This window comes from Hyperolius riggenbachi, chromosome 9 (assembly GCF_040937935.1).
Source record: "Hyperolius riggenbachi isolate aHypRig1 chromosome 9, aHypRig1.pri, whole genome shotgun sequence".
Classification (NCBI taxonomy): Eukaryota; Metazoa; Chordata; class Amphibia; order Anura; family Hyperoliidae; genus Hyperolius; species Hyperolius riggenbachi.
Genome location: NC_090654.1, coordinates 78613962 through 78634586, shown reverse-complemented (window position 1 = coordinate 78634586; position 20625 = coordinate 78613962). Strand labels below are relative to the sequence as shown.

At 47.7% G+C, this 20625-nt stretch overlaps 1 protein-coding gene across 5 annotated transcripts in view; it reads right to left on the bottom strand.

The window, feature by feature from the left end:
* The window catches only part of LOC137532516 (protein SSUH2 homolog), a 54719-nt gene that overhangs the window by 22680 nt on the left and 11414 nt on the right, over positions 1–20625 (bottom strand). For 4 of the 5 annotated variants that reach the window (XM_068253099.1, XM_068253100.1, XM_068253098.1 and 1 more), the window contains exons 2-3: positions 4261–4319; positions 2383–2556 (exon numbers count right to left, since the gene is read on the bottom strand). In XM_068253099.1, the coding sequence (XP_068109200.1) occupies positions 2383–2556; positions 4261–4315 (229 nt within the window). In that variant the 5' untranslated portion in view covers positions 4316–4319. Of the gene's footprint in view, positions 1–2382; positions 2557–4260; positions 4320–6982; positions 7087–20625 lie in introns of those variants that run through there. The other variant, XM_068253101.1, reaches the window with a different exon arrangement.

Here is a 20625-nt window from a genome sequence, read left to right as displayed (position 1 = left end):
GACTGTGCCGACTGTCATTTCAATATTTACCTTTGCTGGCTCCAGCGGGGGCGCTGTGGCGGCTTTCCATTCCGAACTACACGGAAATACCCGATCTCATTCGGGTCCGCTCTACTGCGCAGGCGCAGGAAACTTGCGCCTGCGCAGTAGAGCGGACCCGACGGCGATCAGGTATTTCCGTATAGTTCGGAGCCGACAGCCGTCAGAGCGCCTGCGCAGGAGCCAGGAAGGTAAATATTGACGTCACCGCTGCCCGGACTCCACGGAGGGCTGCAGCGAGACCCCTGACGGATGGAGGACGGCGTGGGAAGCCTCATTAGGATCCGGAGGCTTCCCCCACCCGAGGTGAGTACCCCCCAGGGGATCTTTTCATGTTACAGCTCCTCTTTAACTAAAAGAAAAAAAAAAAGTGCTGCTGCATATAAAACCCACACATTTGCCCATTTGTCCCGGCTATTACAACATTTAATTTATGGCCCTAGTACAATGTATGGTAACTATATTTGGAAATAAAGGTGTGTTTTTTTCAATTTTGTTGTTTGCGTACATTACGAATTACAAGCCCTTATTATAGTGTTATGACATATATATAAAAAAAAAGTTCTTAGGGTACCGTTTTTTTGTAGGAGACTTCTAAAAATGGTTCCCCAAGACTTACTTAACAGCCTCTGGATGGTCATACAATAGTAAGGAGTACCTGGAGTCAGATGATTTTTGTACTAACTTAATAACCTTGCTGTTATGTTCAGTCAGTTGGGGACCTGAAAGTCCAGTAGTAAATCTGTTGACCACTGAGGCCATCACCCCATCAGGCCTTGCAGAGGCTCTTTAATGGGAACCTGAAGCGAGTAAAATTATTTAAAATAAACACATGCTGTAGTTGCAAATGATAATTACATACTAACCTCACCATCGGTTCCTCTTAGAAGCTCACCATTTTCTTCTTACAGTGATCCCTTCCATTTCTGACAATATCTTGTTAAAACTGAAATATACCAGTTGCTGTCAGTTATATATCAGCAGCTGTCAGTTACAACTGAATGTGCAAGGTGATGTCCATGTTTCCCTATGGCTCAAGTGGGTGACATTACAGTTTAACAGTGTGCGGACCAGGGAGCTGTTATGGGGTAATGGCCATTTTTAAAATAGAGGACAGAGAATTTCATTGATCACAGTGGACAAATAGGATGCAGGAGAGGAGAAAGATCGAGCAGTAGACTACACAGGAGGTAAGTATGACCTATGTATGGTTATTTTGACTTTATTTTCAGTTCAGGTTCTCTTTAAGCCACCCAACAGTACCAGTAGGTGCCACAAAATACTAACTAGCAGGGCTAAGTTGCATCCTCTTAGATCTTCTAACGTTAAGGCATTCCAGGTTGTATATTGCCGTACTGCTGTTCTCACATCCCCCCACCCCACTCAGTGCTACCAAGAGACATCCATGGTCTGTCCTTTTCTCCACAGAACGAAATGGGCTGCTGGACAAAGTGGAATTGTAAGATCTTGTAGTAATGTACGTGAGCCGCAAGCGCCTGACAGGTGGCGGCCCTCTGATGTCAGTGGAGCGCACAGCGCTCCTTCCCTATTGGCTGGTCGGCGGACGCGTCCTCAGTACGCGCTCCGCCGTGGTAAGCAATAACCACATGCGTACCGGCATGTCAGCTGACACGCCGCAACCAGGATTGGACAGTTTTTAATTCCGCTTTGCTGATTGGATGTCGCTAGTATATGTGTATTGTGAGCGCACTGTCTTCGCCCGTGATAGCCACTATTAGGCTTGAAGCGACGCTCACGCTAAGTGCTGTGCAGTCTCTGTACCAGTTCCTTTCAGATTGATTCCTGTTGTGACCCGGCTTGTTCCTGACTACTGTCTTCTGGCTTCCCGACCCGGCTCGTCTCCGACCTCGCTTCTACTGACTACACGTTGCTGAACCGGATTGTTAAAGGAACTGCATGAACGCCGCCTGCCCCGACCCCGGCCTGTCTGACCACGCATACTGGAAATCGATACGTCATCTGGATTACGTTACTTCTGAATTCTCAGGTGACTTATTATATTGCCTCAATTCCTAGCCTGTTATATTGCTATCTGCTCAGACTGTACCTGCAGGGGTTTAGTTATTGTTAGACAGGAGCTTTCAGCAGGTGTTAGAACTGGGTTGAAGTGTCAGTCATATGTACATATGGTCTGACATATAGCAGGTATCAGGCAAGCCTGTCAGGAGTAGTGTGCATGTTGGGTTATTTGTAGGTCAGATTAAAGTTTTGTCAACACAGCAACAGTATCATTTTTGCAGTGAACAAGCTAACCAAACCTCAAACCATGCATGGCTGATGTTCTTGATCATCAATGTTTATCAAGTCACAATAGAAACTTACTGCCGTCCCCTGCCATCCCCTCATAGCCAGGTATGCCAGTGAACTGGGGGTATGGTGAGGGATTAGGGGCCACAGGATCCGTGTGCATCCCTGGATAAAAGCCTGGAGCCACTGGACCTGGATTCATCACAGGAGGGTAATTAGGCCCTGGGGCCATTATGGGATTTGCCATGCCTAAATAGGGAAAAGAAAAAAACTGTTTAGTTAAAAAAAAAGTGAGCCCTGCAAGATACCGTAGAGCAACTTTACTCATGGCAAACAATACAGAAGACTTAAAGAGGAACTTTAGCAAAAAGGATAAGAGTATCATCAATACATTGCAAAGTGAGAAGTTTTAGGCCAGTCCATCTCCTCATGGGGAATTCTCAGAGCTTTCTTTGTTTTCAACATAGTTTCCTAAATAGTTAAACTACCAAAATAGTAAGATACCAGCCAGTCTCCCTACTCACTTGTACACTATTTTGTCAGTTAGACTTTGCAACTGCTGTTGAAAACAAAAAAAAACCCTGAGAATCCCCCATGAAGAGATGGACTGGCCCAAAATCTGTCGGTTCTGTCAGATTGTGGTCCTTTAAAGGGGCACTATGGTGAAAAAATTGTAAAATTTAAAATATGTGCAAACATATACAAATAAGAAGTACATTTTACCAGAGTAAAATGAGCCATAAATTACTTTTCTCCTATGTTACTGTCACTTTTCATAGGGGATTCTCAGGGATTTATTTATTTTCAAAAGCACTTAGTGAATGGCAGTTGCTCTTGTCCAACTGTCAAAAAACTGTAGCGAGCAGGGAAGCTGGTCAGCATCATATCCTTATTAGGGAATATCTTTATAAAGAATAAAAGCCTTGCTGAAAATCCCCATGAAGAGATGGACTAGTCCAAAACCTGTACTTCCTGTCAGATTTCTACTACCTACTGTAGGTGACAGCAACATAGGAGAAAAGTCATTAATGGCTCATTTTACTCTGGAAAAATGTACTTCTTATTTGATTATGTTTGCACATTTTAAATTTAAATTTTTTTTTGCCATAGTGCCCCTTTAACTACTGGCATACATAAAAAAAATAAACTAGACAGCACCGACCGCCATTATTTATAATAAACATTCAATGTTTGCTATAAATAATGGCGGTTGGTGCTGTCTAGTTTTTTTTTTTATGTATGCCAGTAGTTAAAGGGGCACTATGGCAAAAAAAATTTAAATTTAAAATGCTAAAGGCTATCTATCTATCTATCTATCTATCTATCTATCTATCTATCTATCTATCTATCTATCTATCTATATATATGCATAGAGGGAGATCCTTGTCTCTTGGCAGTTGGGAACAGCTGATATTTTCCACAATGCAACAAGGTTCACAGACAGCAAACTCTCAGGACCTTGAGACACTGTGGGAGGGGTTTCACCACAATATCAGCCATACAGACACCCTGATGATCAGTTTGTGAAAAGGAATAGATTTCTCAAGGGAAAAGGGGTATCGGCTACTGAATGGGATGAAGATCAATCCTTGGTCAGGCCTGGAACTCAGCGGTTTTTCTTTTAGCGTTTTAGGGAGCACTATCAAATCGCTAGTGATTTCCCTAAACGCTCTGCCAATGTAAGTGGATGGGACAGATTCCACTCGAGCGATTGCGATTAAGGAAATCGCAGGACATGCAGCATTTTGGGAGCATGTCCATTCTAATGAACTGTATAGGAGCAGAAAAATCGCTCCCAAATGATATCACAAATCGCTAGCGATAGCGTTTTGCGCTTTCTAGTGGGTTCCAGGCCTGAGAGTTCCTCTTCACCTCTGAGAAATGCATGTGAATGTACTGAAGTATTGCTTACGCTAGAACTAACAATGCAGATTTGTTATATAGCGGCATTACCTGGATTCACTGGGTATGGGGGCTGGCCCGGTGCTCCATAATGTGGGACATCCATGGTTCTGGAAAAAAAAAAAAAAAAACACAAGTTAGAACTAGTCACCATTTGAGGCGTTTATGTGTAGCAGATTAGATGAAGTACCGGTATGTGATCAGGAAATAGATTAATAGAGCTGGCCTCTAATGATACAATTTGCCGAACGATTGTTTACAAATGATTCTTCGTAGGAACGATCAGAAATGATCGTTTGGGACCACTAATGGCCAAAAATCTAATGGTCAAATATTGGATTGATTTCATGGACTGGATTGGTTGGGAAAATTTTGTCCATTAGTGGTCCCAAACAATAGTTTCCGATTGCTCATACAGAGAATAGTTCGTAAACTATCATTGGAAAAATGGTATAGTTAGTGGCCACCTATAACCTGCTGAGCGGTCTGGACGAGCTCAGCTCGTCCAACACCGCCAGAGGCTGCCGCTCAGGCCCTGCTGGGCCGATTTTTGTCAAATAAAAAGCAGCACACGCAGCCGGCACTTTGCCAGCCGCGTGTGCTGCCCGATCGCCGCCGCTCTGCGGCGATCCGCCGCGAGCAGCGGCGAAAGAGGGTCCCCCCAGCCGCCTGAGCCCAGCGTAGCCGGAACAAAAAGTTCCGGCCAGCGCTAAGGGCTGGATCGGAGGCGGCTGACGTCAGGACGTCGGCTGACGTCGATGACGTCACTCCGCTCGTCGCTATGGCGACGATATAAGCAAAACAAGGAAGGCCGCTCATTGCGGCCTTCCTTGTTTATTCTGGGCGCCGGAGGCGATCGGAAGATCGCCTCCGGAGCGCCCTCTAGTGGGCTTTCATGCAGCCAACTTTCAGTTGGCTGCATGAAATAGTTTTTTTTTTATTTAAAAAAAACCCTCCCGCAGCCACCCTGGCGATTTAATCAGAACGCCAGGGTGGTTAAGCCTCTTGTACACTACATGCGATTCAGATTTTTAATTGATTTTCACATTTTTAATCGGTACTGCATGCTGCGGTTTTCTTTTGATAGCATCCAGGGAAAATTGGAAACGCAAATCGGATTTGCAGTGTGCAGGGAGCCTTAGACTGATTTGCTGCGATTTCTCCCTGGGATCCAAGCACATTTTTTATTAAATATGTAGAACGATTCACCAGGGAGTTTGGTAAATGAGGAAGGTGGCAGGCTTTACTTACCTTCAGGGTGGCTGCTCACTACCCGCCCTCCCCATCTGTATGGACTCTGCCATTATTCAGAACCGCAGTTTGAAGTGCCTGTGGCAGTAGCGCATGTCCCCAGCTGCCTCAGTGCATGCTGGGAGATGAACTCACAAACAACTAATGCAGTGATCGAAGAGGGCCCCATGTGGGCAGAGCAGGATCATCCCCCAGGTGCCTGGGTCCTAGTGGGTGTCAAAGGGCCCACCTGTCACTTTCTTTGACCTCTCTCCACAACGAGGCCCCAAATCTAATACCTTACGTAGGGCCCTATTACAACTTAATCCATCTCTGCATGTGGGGATCCCAGATCCAGGACCCTGATGCAATTCACAGCATCCCCTAATGCTACACCCAGTGGCATAGCTAAGAAGCTGTGCCCCCCCTCCCCCCAAGCACTCTATACATAACAACTTGATATGGCGCAACAAAACCTGCCAAAGACAACCAGTGTCAGAGGTGCAACAAGGGGATGGGGAACAGTTTGTTAAAGATTACCACTATTCAAAGTATCTAAAGAAGTGATTATTATGAGCACAGGACCAATAGAGAGCTAATACTGCAATTGAGGGAGGGCCATTTTGGGCCCCGACGCGGTCGCAACCTCTGCAACACCTATTGCTACGCCACTGCTTTTCTCTCCCATCTTAAAGGAGAGACCGCGGGGTCGGCCTTACTGTGGCTGCACGACGCTGTCAATCATGGCCACGGGGGCAGCGGCGCCTGCGCAGTTCGCCGCAGCCCACGTGGCCATGATTGACAGCGGCGCCTCACGCAGCCGCAGTAAGGCCGACCCTGCGGTCGACCTTAATACTGAGCGGCGAGAGAGGGACATCGGTGGGGAGCGGAGGTGACAGCGTGGGACAGTCAGCTGCAAGGTGCTGGAGAAAGCCCCAGGTGAGTAAAGTTTTTTTTTTTTTTTTTGTCTTTTCCCTAATAACTCCTTTAAGAAGGAAGGTGTGGCAGTGTCCCTGGTAAGGCTTTATCAGTAACTACAACCTAAAATCTGCTGAATGGGTCAGTTAGGGCCCTTTAACATTAGGTAATGTGATTGCATTACTTTTTTCCACTGCTGCAATCTGTCAGGTATATTAGCGCATCCGCACCAAAAATCGAGCAGGCTGGGGATTGTGGAAGGAAAAAAAAAAAGTGGAAAAACAGTGCTGTCACGATGGGAAAAACAGCCCCAATCCACTTCTAGAAACTGATTGCAGTTTACTGCCTGTCAGATGCTCCCATTCACCAGCCTGGGGCTTGCTAGCACTCGGCCCGGGCAGTGAACAGGCAGCACCCCCACCACAGAGCTGCATCTGAGCACGGCAGTTGCCATCCGCAGACATGAGCCACCAGGTAACACCACCACATCAGAAGTGACAGTGTTACCAAAGGCGCTTGAGGCCGGGAGGACAAGTGTGCAGTTCAGCCACCCATGTAAATGTGTCCCCAGTATGAAGTATGCAGACACCAAACACATTTATATACTGTAACACAAAACGCTTACCTTGTGTGCGCACCAGAAAAGTGAAATACAACAGCAGCAATGTCACAAAAACACGGAACTCAAAAAACAGTCACATTACGTGTCCTGTTTCCACACCAGAACTAGCTTCCTTTTCTCAGCCCCTTTCCTCCCCCAAATGCCTGAGCTGAAGAATGCAACTTTTCCTGCTACACATTCCAGCTTCAATATCTTTATAATGCAATAAGTGCTTCCACCCACACAACGTTTAAAAAGGACAAGTTATTATATGCCTATAATACGCAACACCCCCAGTGATCATTTCTTTTTACATTTTATTGTTGGTTAGAGGCTTTTAGTCCTCTACTTCCCTGTCCTGCCGTCCACAGTAAGAGGAGGCCGATAGCAGTAACAATGAGCAGAAGTCAGAAGTCACTCTTGATTACAGCCACACCTTCCCCTGGATGAAAAAGGGCAGAGAGAAAAGGGGGGGGGGGGGGGATGGCAGCTCCTACAGCTATCAGGAACCAGGACAAACTGCAGAAAAAAAGCTGCTTGGATCTTTTTAAAGTGTACCTTAATTCTTGAACAGAAGGGAAACACAGAAATGCACCCTGTATGTCTTTAGAGAGTTTAACCTGTCTAATTCCCCCTCATTGGTGTCTAATTACTAGTTGTAATTTCAAAAAGCAGGAAGTAGATACACTGCAGATTTATATCAGCTGTAACAAAGAAATGGTTTGTAACGTTTATTATGCTGTCGCGTATCTTTTAGAGCAGAGACGAAGTTCTGAGTTCAGGTCCACTTAAAAGTGAACCCGAGTTGAGAAGCGTCTCAGGTTCCATACTTACCTGGAGCTTCCTTGTGCCCCTTTAAAAGCTGCTCATCCCTCGCCATCTCTCTTGGTGGCCCGTAATTCAGCCCGAAAGACCACCCACCGCGCTGCCATCCTTGGGAGCGTTTGTGCCTGCACAAGGCCAGAGCGCTCCCAGCCGCGACTTCGCCAGGCTTTCCGGCTGATTTGCCTGAAAAGGGCCCGGAGCCACCCAGGGAGACGGCGAGGGACGAGCAGCCTTAATAGGGCTTAAAGAGAGTCTGAAGCCATAAAAACTAACTCTTTATTGGCCAGTTTTATTAAACATTTAGGCCTCTTTCACAGAAGGACGTTGCGTTTTGATACGACGTTAAATTTGCAACACAAATTACAACGCAATGCCCACAAAAAGTCACAACGCAACTTAATGCCCCGTTACGGTCGCATACAGGCAATGCAAAGTATGTTTCCAAGTCATTACTGAGCATTGCAAACAGTCCAACACAGCTGATAACGTGTATAACGCACTGCATGCAGTACTTTCACTTAAAGAGGATCTGTAACATGAAAAGATCCCCTGGGGGGTACTCACCTCGGGTGGGGGAAGCCTCCGATCCTAATGAGGCTTCCCACGCCGTCCTCCATCCGTCAGGGGTCTCGCTGCAGCCCTCCGTGGAGTCCGTGCAGCGGTGACGTCAATATTTACCTTCCTGGCTCCTGCGCAGGCGCTCTGACGGCTGTCGGCTCCGAACTACACGGAAATACCCGATCGCCCTCGGATCTGCTCTACTGCGCAGGCGCAAGTTTCCTGCGCCCTGCGCAGTAGAGCGGACCCGAATGAGATCCGGTATTTCCGTGTAGTTCGGAACGGAAAGCCGCCACAGCGCCCCCGCTGGAGCCAGCAAAGGTAAATTTTGAACTGACAGTCGGCACAGTCACCGGCTGTTCGGAGGGCTGCGGCGAGACCCCCGTGGGACAGAGGACGGCGTGGGGAAGCCTCATTAGGATCCGGAGGCTTCCCCCACCCGAGGTGAGTACCCCCAGGGGATCTTTTTAATGTTACAGAGTCTCTTTAACGTGCAGCGTTAGTCACCAACGCAATGTGTGCACTGGGAATGGGGCATGATATTTCATTGCAAGAGTTATTCTGCGTTAAATGTGGTTTTAACGTCACACTGTGAAAGAGGCCTAAATTCAAAGCTGATTAGCTGCATCCCCGCTGCAGAACGAGGTATTTATCCCCCTAAAATCCCGGGGCAAAACTCCACAACTTTCCAGGTCGTGGATTTTGCTGCCCAGGGGAGGCAGGGTTTTTGCGCTGTAGCTCTGCCTCCAGTCAATCTCCGCCTCTCCCGCCGCTATCAGTGAAAGAAGACTGAGAGGGTCGGGGAGAAGCGGAGATTGACTGGAGCAGAGGCAGAGCTACTGCACAAATCACAGAATTTTGCCCCGGGGATTTCGGGGGTATAAATACATCGTTCTGCTGTGGGAATGTGGCGTATCAGCTATGATCTTAATGCTTAACCTCCTTGGCGGTAACCCTGGGTGTGACACGGGGTAAGCCGCCGGAGGGTGCCGCTCAGGCCCTGCTGGGCCAATTCACATAATTTTTTTTTTGCTACACGCAGCTAGCACTTTGCTAGCTGCGTGTGCATAACGATCGCCGCCGATTCGCCGCTTCCCCCCCCCCCCCCCCCGAGACCCCTGCGCTGCCTAGCCAATTAGTGCCGGGCAGCGCAGAGAGGTGGATCGGAACACCCGCTGTCGTCAGGACGTTGATGACGTCATCGCGATCGTCGCCATGGCGACGGGGAAGCCCATACAGGGAATCCCGTTCAGAACGGGATTCCCTGCAGGGTAAAAGCGCCGGCGGCGATCGGAGGGGTGGGAGGGATAGCGAAGGGAGGGGGGAAGCATGTATCTAGCTCTAGGCTAGCTACATGCTTTAAAAAAAAAAATTTAAAAGTGCTGCGCTGCCCCCTGGCGGATTTATTGTACCGCCAAGGGTGTTAATATACCTGTCCAACAGCGATGAGTGACGGATGAAATCCGAATGACTCATCATTTGGATTTCATCCTCTTAATGCAGCTGAGCGGATGGGTGAGGGGGGTAAACTTACCCAGCATAAGTCTTCTTTCATCCGTTCCACGGCGCCAAGATGTATTCTGGGTATATTTAAACACCCCACCCCCACATTAATTAAGTGGATGAAATCCGAATGAAAGCAATTTGGATATCATGCGAATACGGATGAGAGAGCATCACTACTGGCCAATACAAAAAATGAGGTAATTTTTAAGGTTTCAGACTCTCTTTAACCTCCCTGGCGGTACAAAAAATCCGCCAGGGGGCAGCGCAGCACCTTTTTTAAACATTTTTTTTTTAAAAGCATGTAGCTAGCCTAGCGCTAGCTACATGCTTCCCCCCTCTCTTCGCTATCCCTTCCACCCCTCCGATCGCCGCCGGCGCTTTTGCCCTGCAGGGAATCCCGTTCTGAACTGTATGGGCTTCCCCGTCGCCATGGCGACGACGTCACCGGCGTCATCGCCGTCGTGATGTCGGCGGGTGCTCCGATCCACCCCTCAGTGCTGCCTGGCACTGATTGGCCAGACAGCGCAAGGGGTCTGGGGGGGTCGACGCGGCGGGATAGCGTCGAATCGGCGGCGGGCGGCGGCGATCAGACCAAACATGCAGCTAGCAAAGTGCTAGCTGCGTGTTTGAAAAAAAAATTATGTAAATCGGCCCAGCAGGGCCTGAGCGGCACCCTCCGGCGGCTTACCCAGTGTCCAGCACGAGGTTACCGCTAAGGAGGTTAAGGAAGCCACCGGTAAGTATAGTACCTGAGACCGTAAGGCCCCATTCACACTAGACTCAAACGCTAGCACTTTTTAAAAGCGCTAGCGTAATGAAACTCTATGGGCCTGCTCTTACTTAGGCGATTTACGGGAATCGCCACAAATCTCCCAAAAACGCGAAACGCAAATGCGTCGCGTGCACCATTTTCAGGCGATTTTCCGGCGATCACGTTTCAGTGCTATGCAAGTGCAAAACGCGATCACGCCAAAATCGCTGCACCGTCCAGTGATTTTTCCACCTGAAATTGCGGAAAAATCACTCCCGCAAAACGCCGGCAATTCTGCCAGCGTTTTGCAAAGGGCAAGTGTGAATAGAGCCTAATGCTACGTACACACATGCGACAACGATCGTTCGTTGAGAACGATGAACGAACTTTTAATTGCTGAAAGAACAACCTATGTAAAGATAGTTTTAATAGGTGTGTAACGATCTGATCGTTAGAACGAACGTTACATCACGTAAAGCATCTATTGCGCCTGCGCATAAAAATGAGAAGTTTCACAGAGAAATAGTGAAATGCGCATGTCAAGCCTAGTACGAACGACCGTTTCCAACGATGTACTACTTTTGCAAACGATCGTCGTTGGTTAAAATCCGCTTGAGACAGAACTTTCTTTTGTAGTGATTTGGCTCGTTCGTCGTTTGCCTTAATAGTCGGTGGTTCGTTTTTTGTAACGATCGTCGTTGGTAAAGATCGGGGAACGATCGTTACAAACGACTATAGTCGCATGTGTGTACGCACCTTTAGGGAATAGATTTCCTATTCTATTGGAGCTATCAAATCTGCAGGGAATCAAGTGAGGGGGAAAAAAGATCAAATGTATATGTTTAGCCTATTGTAGAGACAGCCTGTGAGCGACAGTGAAATAACTAAAGTACTTTTGCAGAGAGTGTGGATGACGTTTGTGCTATAATATATACATTTATAACATAAAGGGAAGTACATTTCCTCTCCAGAAGAGCAATGCTCCATCAGACACCACCCTACAAGATCCAGCTTGTGATGTCCATTATCTATTATAAGCCTCAGTGCATAGCTGATTGGCATCGGCAAAGCCGTGGAATTCGGTCAGTCATGTGTCCAGTAACAGCTATGAAAGGGCAGCAGGCAAGCAGCAACACGCAGGGAGAATTCTGTCTAACAATATAGTTTCCTTCTGGAGTACAGCAGCCCCTACAACTTTGTGTTTATGAATTTAAAGAGTAACAAATGAACATAAAATAATGAATCAAATTGCTATTGTTTACAATATTCATTTATAGATGATTTACTCAGTGCTTTCCCATTGTAAAATCTTTCCTCTCCATGATTTACATCTTTAGCTCTGCCCGGTGATCTGTACGGAATCCCCCCGATCTCTGGGAATACATAACTATTACTCGTCGGAAAGGGGGTATCAGCTATCGAATGGAATGAAGTTCAGTCCTTAGTTAAAGTTCCTCTTTAAAGGACTTCTGAGACATGCAAAAATAGATCATTACCTGAGTACTTTTTAAACCCATGGAGAAGCCATCGGCGCGCTCCGTTCATTTCCGCCGCAATTATTCACTTAGAACTGGCCCCAGGTCGGGTCCCGATCCCACAGCACGGGTCATTTCATTATTCCCCTCCAAAGATGGCAGCCGAGCTGAGCCGCGTCTGCGCAGTGCGCATTGACGCGAGTGCGGCTGTGCAGCTCTCAGCCCAGTTCTAAGTGAATAATTGCGGCGGAAATGAACGGAGGGCGCCGATGGCTTCCTCCATGGGTTTAAAAAGCACTCAAGTAATGATCTATTTTCTGGCACATTTTGAGTCGGGGGGGGGGGGGGGGGGGGTGTTCAGAAAATATGATTGACTGCACCGCAAGTGCAATTGATTGTGAACGCATTTGGGATGGGATGATCACCATTATCTCCATGTGGAACGTGGTATACCACAAGGATGGACAAAACGGCCGCTGTCCAAAGTGACCCTAAAAGTGGCCATACACTGGCCCGATTCGCGGCCATTTCGACAATCGTTCGCGCTAAACGCACCCGCCGAACCGATTTCCTCCCGAAATCGGATCGGTCCGTCGATCGCGCTGTGCGGGAAATTACCCTCGATCGCCCGCGGGTAGGGAGCGCATCGCTAGCGGCGGCCAATCCGATCAGGTATACATTACCTGACGCTGGCTCCCGGGTGTCTTCTCCGCGCTGCACCCGCTCCATCCCGGCGCTTCCTGTCACTGCAGTGACCAGGAAGTTCAAATAGAGGGCGCTCTATTTGAACTTCCTGGTCACGGAGTGACACAGGAAGCGCCGGGAAGGAGCGGGTGCAGCGTGGAGAAGATGCCCGGGAGCCAGCGTCAGGTAATGTATACGGGGGGGGGGACAGGCGGCAGCGGCGGCTCCACAGATTGTGATCGGTTTCAGGCTGAAATCGATTCACAATCTGTTTGCAGTAAAGGCAGCCATACGATCCCTCTCTGATCAGATTCGATCAGATAGGGATCTGTCAGCTGGTCGATCTAATGGCAAATCGACCAGTGTATGGCTACCTTTAAGCTACAAACACACACACACTTTCGACAACTGAACAGAAGGTCATTCTGGACACCATCGTTGTATAGACACAATGCTCAGCAACCTGTTGTGTTCTATACAGAGGGCAGAGATGTAAAGCCCCATCTACACGATACGATTCTTTGTACGATTCGATTACGATTCTATTTACAATCCGATTAAATCCGACATGTCCGATCTGGTTTCGCTTCAATTCAATTCGATTTGCCATTGAAAAACAATGGCAAATCGAATTGAATCCCGATCGGACATGTCAGATTTAATCGGATTGTAAATAGAATCGTAATCGAATCGTACAAAGAATCGTATCATGTAGATGGGGCTTAAGAGGTGCTGCAGGGACTACAATTAAACAAGAGGTTGGTGGTTAGTGATCCAAAATGACAGACCACTAACAGTGTCAATGGGGTCATGGGGACACCTGTGCTTAACCAGGGAATAGCTTGTCGGCCTGATTTACACCGTATTTTCAGCTAACCGTCTTAAATGAACCTGTCGAGGGGATTATAGAGGCGGCTACAATTCTTTCATATTGTAAAAATGCCATTTGTCTGGCTGTTGTGCAGGTCTGATGGCTTCTGTCTTGTCGGAGTTACACACCTGCAACAGGTATGCAGCTAGAAAAGTAGAGCACCTGGTCTGCCTACACAGCTATGCAAGGAGTATGTACACTTCTAGACTTTTTGAAACAATACAATGTGACGACGCTGCCCTCTACCTTCCATCTCCCTGCTGATCCACAGCATCCTAGCTCGGATTCTCAGGGCTCGTTTCCACTAGTGCGGTGCGAATCACCGGGATTCCACCGCTGACGAAATCGCATGCGGATGCGATTCCGCGTGCGTTTTTGCCGCAATTTCGCATGCGATTTCGCATAGGCAGGGTATATGCGAATTTAACCATGTCACTGCCTGGTTCAATTTACATTCGTTTTCATGCGAATTCGCACGCAAAATCGCGGCAAAAAACGCATGCGCGTTTTCCCTATTAAATACATAGCCTGCGAATCGCCTGCATTCCTCACGCAGGCGAATTCTGCAGGCTCTACCGTGCAGAAAAATCCTGCACAGAAAAACGCAGGAAAAAAATGACAAGTGGAAACAGGGCCATCCACTTGTATTGGTTATGCGAATCCGCATGCAGAGAACGCATGCGGATTCGCTCTAGTGGAAACGGGCCCTCAGGATGGTGGAATTATTCGACCTGCAGGTTGAATAAGTCTTCAGAAGTACTCATGGGATGTGTACCCCCGAGAGTGAGCGGATCCGTACAGCGCACGTGTCCATGCAGTACAGATGTGCCAGTCTTCTGAGAAGGCTTTGCATTCTTGAGTGCTTCCGAAGTCCCTAATTTTGCATAGGGGGACAGCGGGGGAATAAGGAGACAGAGAGAGGAACGGAAGGCTGTGTGAGATCCAGAGCTTTCCCTCTTAGGTGAATATTCAATTTATTATTTTTAGGCTACAGGGTTGCTTTAACCTCTTAAGGACCACAGGCTTACACCCCCCTAGTGACCAGGTGATTTTTAAAAATTTTGGACTTTTGGACTTTAAAAGCTTGCTGCAGAGCCATACCACGCAGCACACAAATGAATTCCCCCCCCCCCCCTCTGCCCATCAACAGAGCTTTCTGGGTTCTTTTCCGTTACCCGGGCACATCCTTTAGGTGGCGATAGAACTCCAGCAGAGTTACATCTTTCCTTACTATCCATGGCGGCCTGGAGGGGTAATAGTACTTTTCGCCACCTAAAGGATGCGCCCAGCTAACGGAAGTACCGCTTTCTGTTGGTGGGCTCTGATCCCCCAATGTTTTTTTTTTGTAAATACATCTACCTATTTATTATTATAATTACAATTATTATTATTATTATTGTTTCCCCACCCTCCCTCCACCAGCCAATCACCGCAATTGACTATCAGAGGCATCAGCCTATGAAAGCTGATCGCTCCTGAGCCTCCCAGGGGGGGGGGGGGGGGGGACAGATTGCAGCGCTGTACAGTGTAAATAGACAGCAGTTTCGCTGTCTAACAGTCTCCTAGCGGCGCATGCGAAATCCTGGAAAACACGCCCCCAGGACTTGCCGCCAATTGACGTTATGTGGTCCTGGGGGAGCCGCCACGTTCACGCCAATTGTCATTTAAAAATTGTTTAGTGGTTAATGGTAATTGGGTGCTTTTGAGCAGATTTATCACTTCTAGCCACTTTGAGGCCTGGAACTGTCGCATATCGTTCTCGCAATAGCTAGCGTTTTCAATTAGCGTTTTAATGAGTGATTTAATTAGTGTTTTCCAGCTATTTTAAATAGTGTAAGCTTTTGCCAGCGATTGTGCTTGCAATTTGTGATTTTAATTTTGATTGGTTGTTTCGAATTATTATTTTTACAGTTTGCAGCAATTTAAAAATCACACACAAATCTCTTGATTCACTAAGACAAATAGCATGCCTTGTCCGAGTTAACACGCCTTATCAGAGATTACACACCTTGTCAGAGTAGCACAGAGAGCGATACGAACCCGCAAGGGCTCAGGGCAGGATGAGTGGAGCTCTCGTCATTGCCAATTAGCAGGCATACGTTCGTAGCGCTCGCTATTCTACTCTGATAAGGAGCGTTAACGTGGATAAGGTGTGTTATATCTGATAAGGCATGATAGTTGTCATAGTGAGTTAGGCTCCATGTGTAGTGATTCATTAGCAATACGCCAGCGCTTATATACTCATTGGAGCGGAAACACTTCCAGAATGCTACATGCCCTGCGATTGCGATTTTGCTAATCGCAAACACTACTGTGGAATTTGTTACATTTATGTACATTGGCATCTAGGGAAATTGCTAGCGATTTAAAGAGATCCCTAAAAACGCTCAGAAACGCGCTCTAGTGGCGTTCAGCCCTCAGCTGAGTTCATTATGAGCAAAACAAGAGCATAATGAAATGGAAAAACAAAAGAACTTCAGCGGGCCTCATTGAGGCAAGGCGGTAAACGGAACAGGGCAAGGTTCAAATGAGTAATAGCTTAGCTGTGTAAAGGTGCGTACACACATGCGACTATAGTCGTTTGTAACGATCGTTCCCCGATCTTTACCAACGACGATCGTTACAAAAAACGAACCACCGACTATTAAGGCAAACGACGAACGAGCCAAATCGCTACAAAAGAAAGTTCTGTCTCGCCGGATTTTCACCAACGACGATCGTTTGCAAAAGTAGTACATCAATGGAAACGGTTGTTCGTACTAGGCTTGACATGCGCATTTCACTATTTCTCTGTGAAACGTTTCATTTTTATGCGCAGGCGCAATAGTTGCTTTACGTGATGTAACGTTTGTTCTAACGATCAGATCGTTACACACCTTTTAAAACTATCTTTACTTAGGTCGTTCTTTCGTCAATTAAAAGTTCGTTCGTCGTTCTCAATGAATGATCGTTGTCGCATGTGTGTACGTAGCATTAGTCAATGTGCTACTGACCCTCACCAAACATCCCAGCTGCACCTTGATGAGTGATCACACCCCAGAGATGGCCACACTACATTTTTATCATGAAAAATGATAGTTCTCAATTGAACTATGGTTGTGGAGTCACAGTCAATTATTGCAACAATCCATATACAAGACCACCACGCTATCATCAGAATCAGCCTGTTAGGGTCCATTCACACTAGGGCGATTAGCTGGCTAATCACCAAAGCGGTAGTACTATTCTAACCTATGGCAGTGTTCTCACTGCTGCGTTTGGCGTGATCGCGGGCGTGTTGCCATTAGCGCTAATCTCATTACCTGCACTATTTCTGCCGCGATTCTGTTGCGATCGCAGTACAGTGCTTAGTAAAGCGCCGATTGCGATTGTTTTGAATCCCGGAAGTGTCCAGTGATATTTACAGCGCTAATCATGGTAAAATCACTTGCGCCAAGCACTAGCGTTTTGCGATTTCAGATGTGAACATGCCTTATGGGCGCTTGGCAACAGATAAATTACATCTTATGGGCCTGTTTCCACTAGATGCATAGCAATGTATTTCAATAGGCCTGTATCCACTGTATCCAGAAATCACATGCAGAAGTAAACTAAAAAATTCTGGACAGCAGTACTACAAAATTTCGGATGCTGCATGGCGTTTTCATGTTCACATTTTCTGTGCATCTTCACATGCCTATAAACACAGAAAGAATAATAAGAAAAAAAATAACGATTACACATGCAAAATCGGATGCATATGCATGCAAATTTGCATATGCATGCGATTGCGTGTCCGAAAAATAGCATGCAAATGTACATGCTTGTGGTGGACGTATCCTTAGGCCCCATTCACACTTAAAAGCGCAAAATTGTGGGAGTGATTTTTCCGCGATTTGACGCAGAAAAATCACTGGACACTGCAGAGATTTACCCACGATCGCATTTAGCGTTTCTATAGCAATGAAATGCGATCTCCGGGAAATTGCCTGAAAATGGTGCAGGCTACACATTTGCGTTTGGCGATTTGCGTTAATCACCGGCGATTTGCCGAAGTAAGAATGGGCCCATAGGGTATTAAAGCACTACCGCTTGAGCGTTTCGCCGAAATCGCTGGCAAAACACTCTAGTGTGAATGGGCCCTCAGTCAAGTTTAAGACATATAGCCACCACTCCTGTTCAAAAAAGTTTATACAATCACACATTTAATGTCACAGATCTTTAGCAGACCTCTTCTTCAAGTCAACTGCTTAACTACTTGAGGATCATAGTGATTAACCCCCCTAAAGACCAGGCCTTTATTATGAAAATGGCCACTGCAGCTTTAAGCCAAGCTACAGGGCCGCACAACACAGCACACAAGTGATCCCCCCCCCCTTTTCCCCCCACCAACAGAGCTCTCTGTTGGTGGGGTCTGATCACCCCCAGGTTTGGTTGTTTGTTTATAAACAAACATTTTCTGTGTCATTTTTTTATACATTTTTTTTTTTCATATGCACATTTTCCTCACTCCCTCCCCCTGTCTGCCTATCACAGCGATCGGCTGTGATAGGCTTCAGCCTATCAGAGCAGATCACTTCCCCAGTACAGCGCTGCTGGTGATCGCAGCGCTATACACTGTGTAAAGATGGTGGTTTCGCTGTCTAACAGTCTCCCGAGCAGCAATAGTCGCTCGGAGACTGAGGTTGGGGTGGACCTCTGCCCCTCAAGCAGGAGATGCGCGTGCAGCCTGCGTGCGATCTCCTGCAAATCCCAGCCCCAGGACTTGACGCCAATTGGCGTTAGGCGGTCCTGGGGCTGCCGCCGCGAGCACGCCCGTAAGTGTGGAGCGGTCATTAAGTAGTTAAACTATGAGCCATGGTTGATGTTCTCTCATGCATACTGCTGCAGTATAATGTTCCCGGCAGTGCATAGCATATTAAAGGGAACCTTAACCGGCGGGGAAAAATAAATTCACTTACCTGGGGGCTTTCCCAAGCCTCCTGCAGCCGTCCTGTGCCCGCGCCGGTCCTTCGGTGCCCTCCGGTCCGCATGACGCCAAACGCGTCATGCGGACGCTCTTTACGACGAGGAATACGGAAGAAGAGGACGCTTTGCCGGAGGACGACTGGCGGTCGGCCGAAAACGAAACTTAGCGGCGGAGGGAGACCGGAGGGCACCGAAGGACCGGCGCGGGCACAGGACGGCTGCAGTGAATTTATTTTTCCCCGCCGGTTAAGGTTCCCTTTAAGTGTTGGAGCTCTCAGTTTGGCGTTGTTCGTTAGTACACTGATCAAAGTGCCTGTAATCATCGGCAGATGCCGGTGATCATTGAGAAATAAAGATGAAAAACACACTCGCTACACTTCCTGTATACTTTTACAGTACACAGGAAGAGTGTGTATGTGTTACCTCCTCTCCCATAGTTACCAAAATAAAACACTTGTATAGAAAAAAAAAAGACATTTAAAAAAAAAAAAAAAAAAAAACACATTAATCGTTACCTTAGGGACTGAATATGTATGTCATGAGGGTATATTACTGTTATTTTTGCAACTAAGCGTTTGCAATTTGTGGCAGATGCACAACTGAAAAAAAAAATTATACCTTTATTTCCAAAGATATTGTCGCCATACATTGTGATAGGGACATATTTTAAACGTTGTAATAACCAGGACAAATGAGCAAATAGATTCTTGGCCAAGACGGCCACCCAACTACAGCGTACAAACATCTCGAGCCTTTTGTGTTTGATACGCAGTATCACTACATATTAAAACTGTTGGGCATGAAAAAGTTATTACTAAATTCGGGTTTAGAGTTTACATTTTACCAGAATTATACAATCTACTATATTCTACATAAACATTCCCTGCAGATCTGTTGTGAATTCCGGCCAGGAGATGTACTCACATCGAAGTACTACATCTCCCAGTATGCATTGCAGTGGCCAGGTACATGCATAAGGGCCTGTTACCACTATGTGCAGATCTGCAGCGTTTCCCTGCACGTAAGTGGGGCAGGGAAACGCTGGCCAGCTCTTTAATGGCTTGCCGTCCAGATCGCACTGCAGTGAAAACCTGGACAAGAGTACTGCGGTTTTTCTGCAGCATTCATCCAAATCCTGTGCACAGCTTAGCAATTCAGGCACTATGGTAGCCGCAGCCAAGTCGAAAACCGCCACAGCCCTAGTGGAAATTGACTCTTATTGTTGCAGACACTTCAAACTCAAGATCCAATGGCAGCTATGACTGATCTTCCATCAAGTTTAGTGATACCGTTTGTCATAATCAAAAGCTGATACTGGACATGTTGGGGCTAGTGATGGGCGAACACCTGGATGTTCGGGTTCGGGAAAGTTCGCCGAACATGGCCGAGATGTTCGGCATGTTCGGGCCGAACCCCGAACTTCCCGAACATCCCTATTTTGGGGGCCCTATGGGGTCGCAGGCATAAGGGGGGAGCATGCCCCGATCGCGGGGGGGGGGTCGGAAATTCCCCCCACCCCCTCCGCTAGCGCTCCCCCCTCTGCCCGCTTCCCCATTCAAAAGTTTCAAGAAGTACCTGTATAGCGGATGGCCTGGCAGTGGGCGGCACTGTGGAGTGAGGAGGAGGAGGAGTCCGGAGAGTGACGAGTTGAGGGAGGCCGGGCAGCGGGCGTGAGGTCAGCGAAAGGGCGGAACTTCCGCCCTTTCTCTGACCTCACGCCCGCTGCCCGGCCTCCCTCAACTCGTCACTCTCCGGACTCCTCCTCCTCCTCACTCCACAGTGCCGCCCACTGCCAGGCCATCCGCTATACAGGTACTTCTTGAAACTTTTGAATGGGGAAGCGGGCAGAGGGGGGAGCGCTAGCGGAGGGGGTGGGGGGAATTTCCGACCCCCCCCGCGATCGGGGCATGCTCCCCCCTTATGCCTGCGACCCCATAGGGGGGCCGTATTGCGGCCTGTTCGGCCGAACAGGGCCCTGTTCGCCCCGAACAGGGGCCCTGTTCGGCCCTGTTCGGGGGCATACAGAAGTTCGGGGCGAACCCGAACTTAA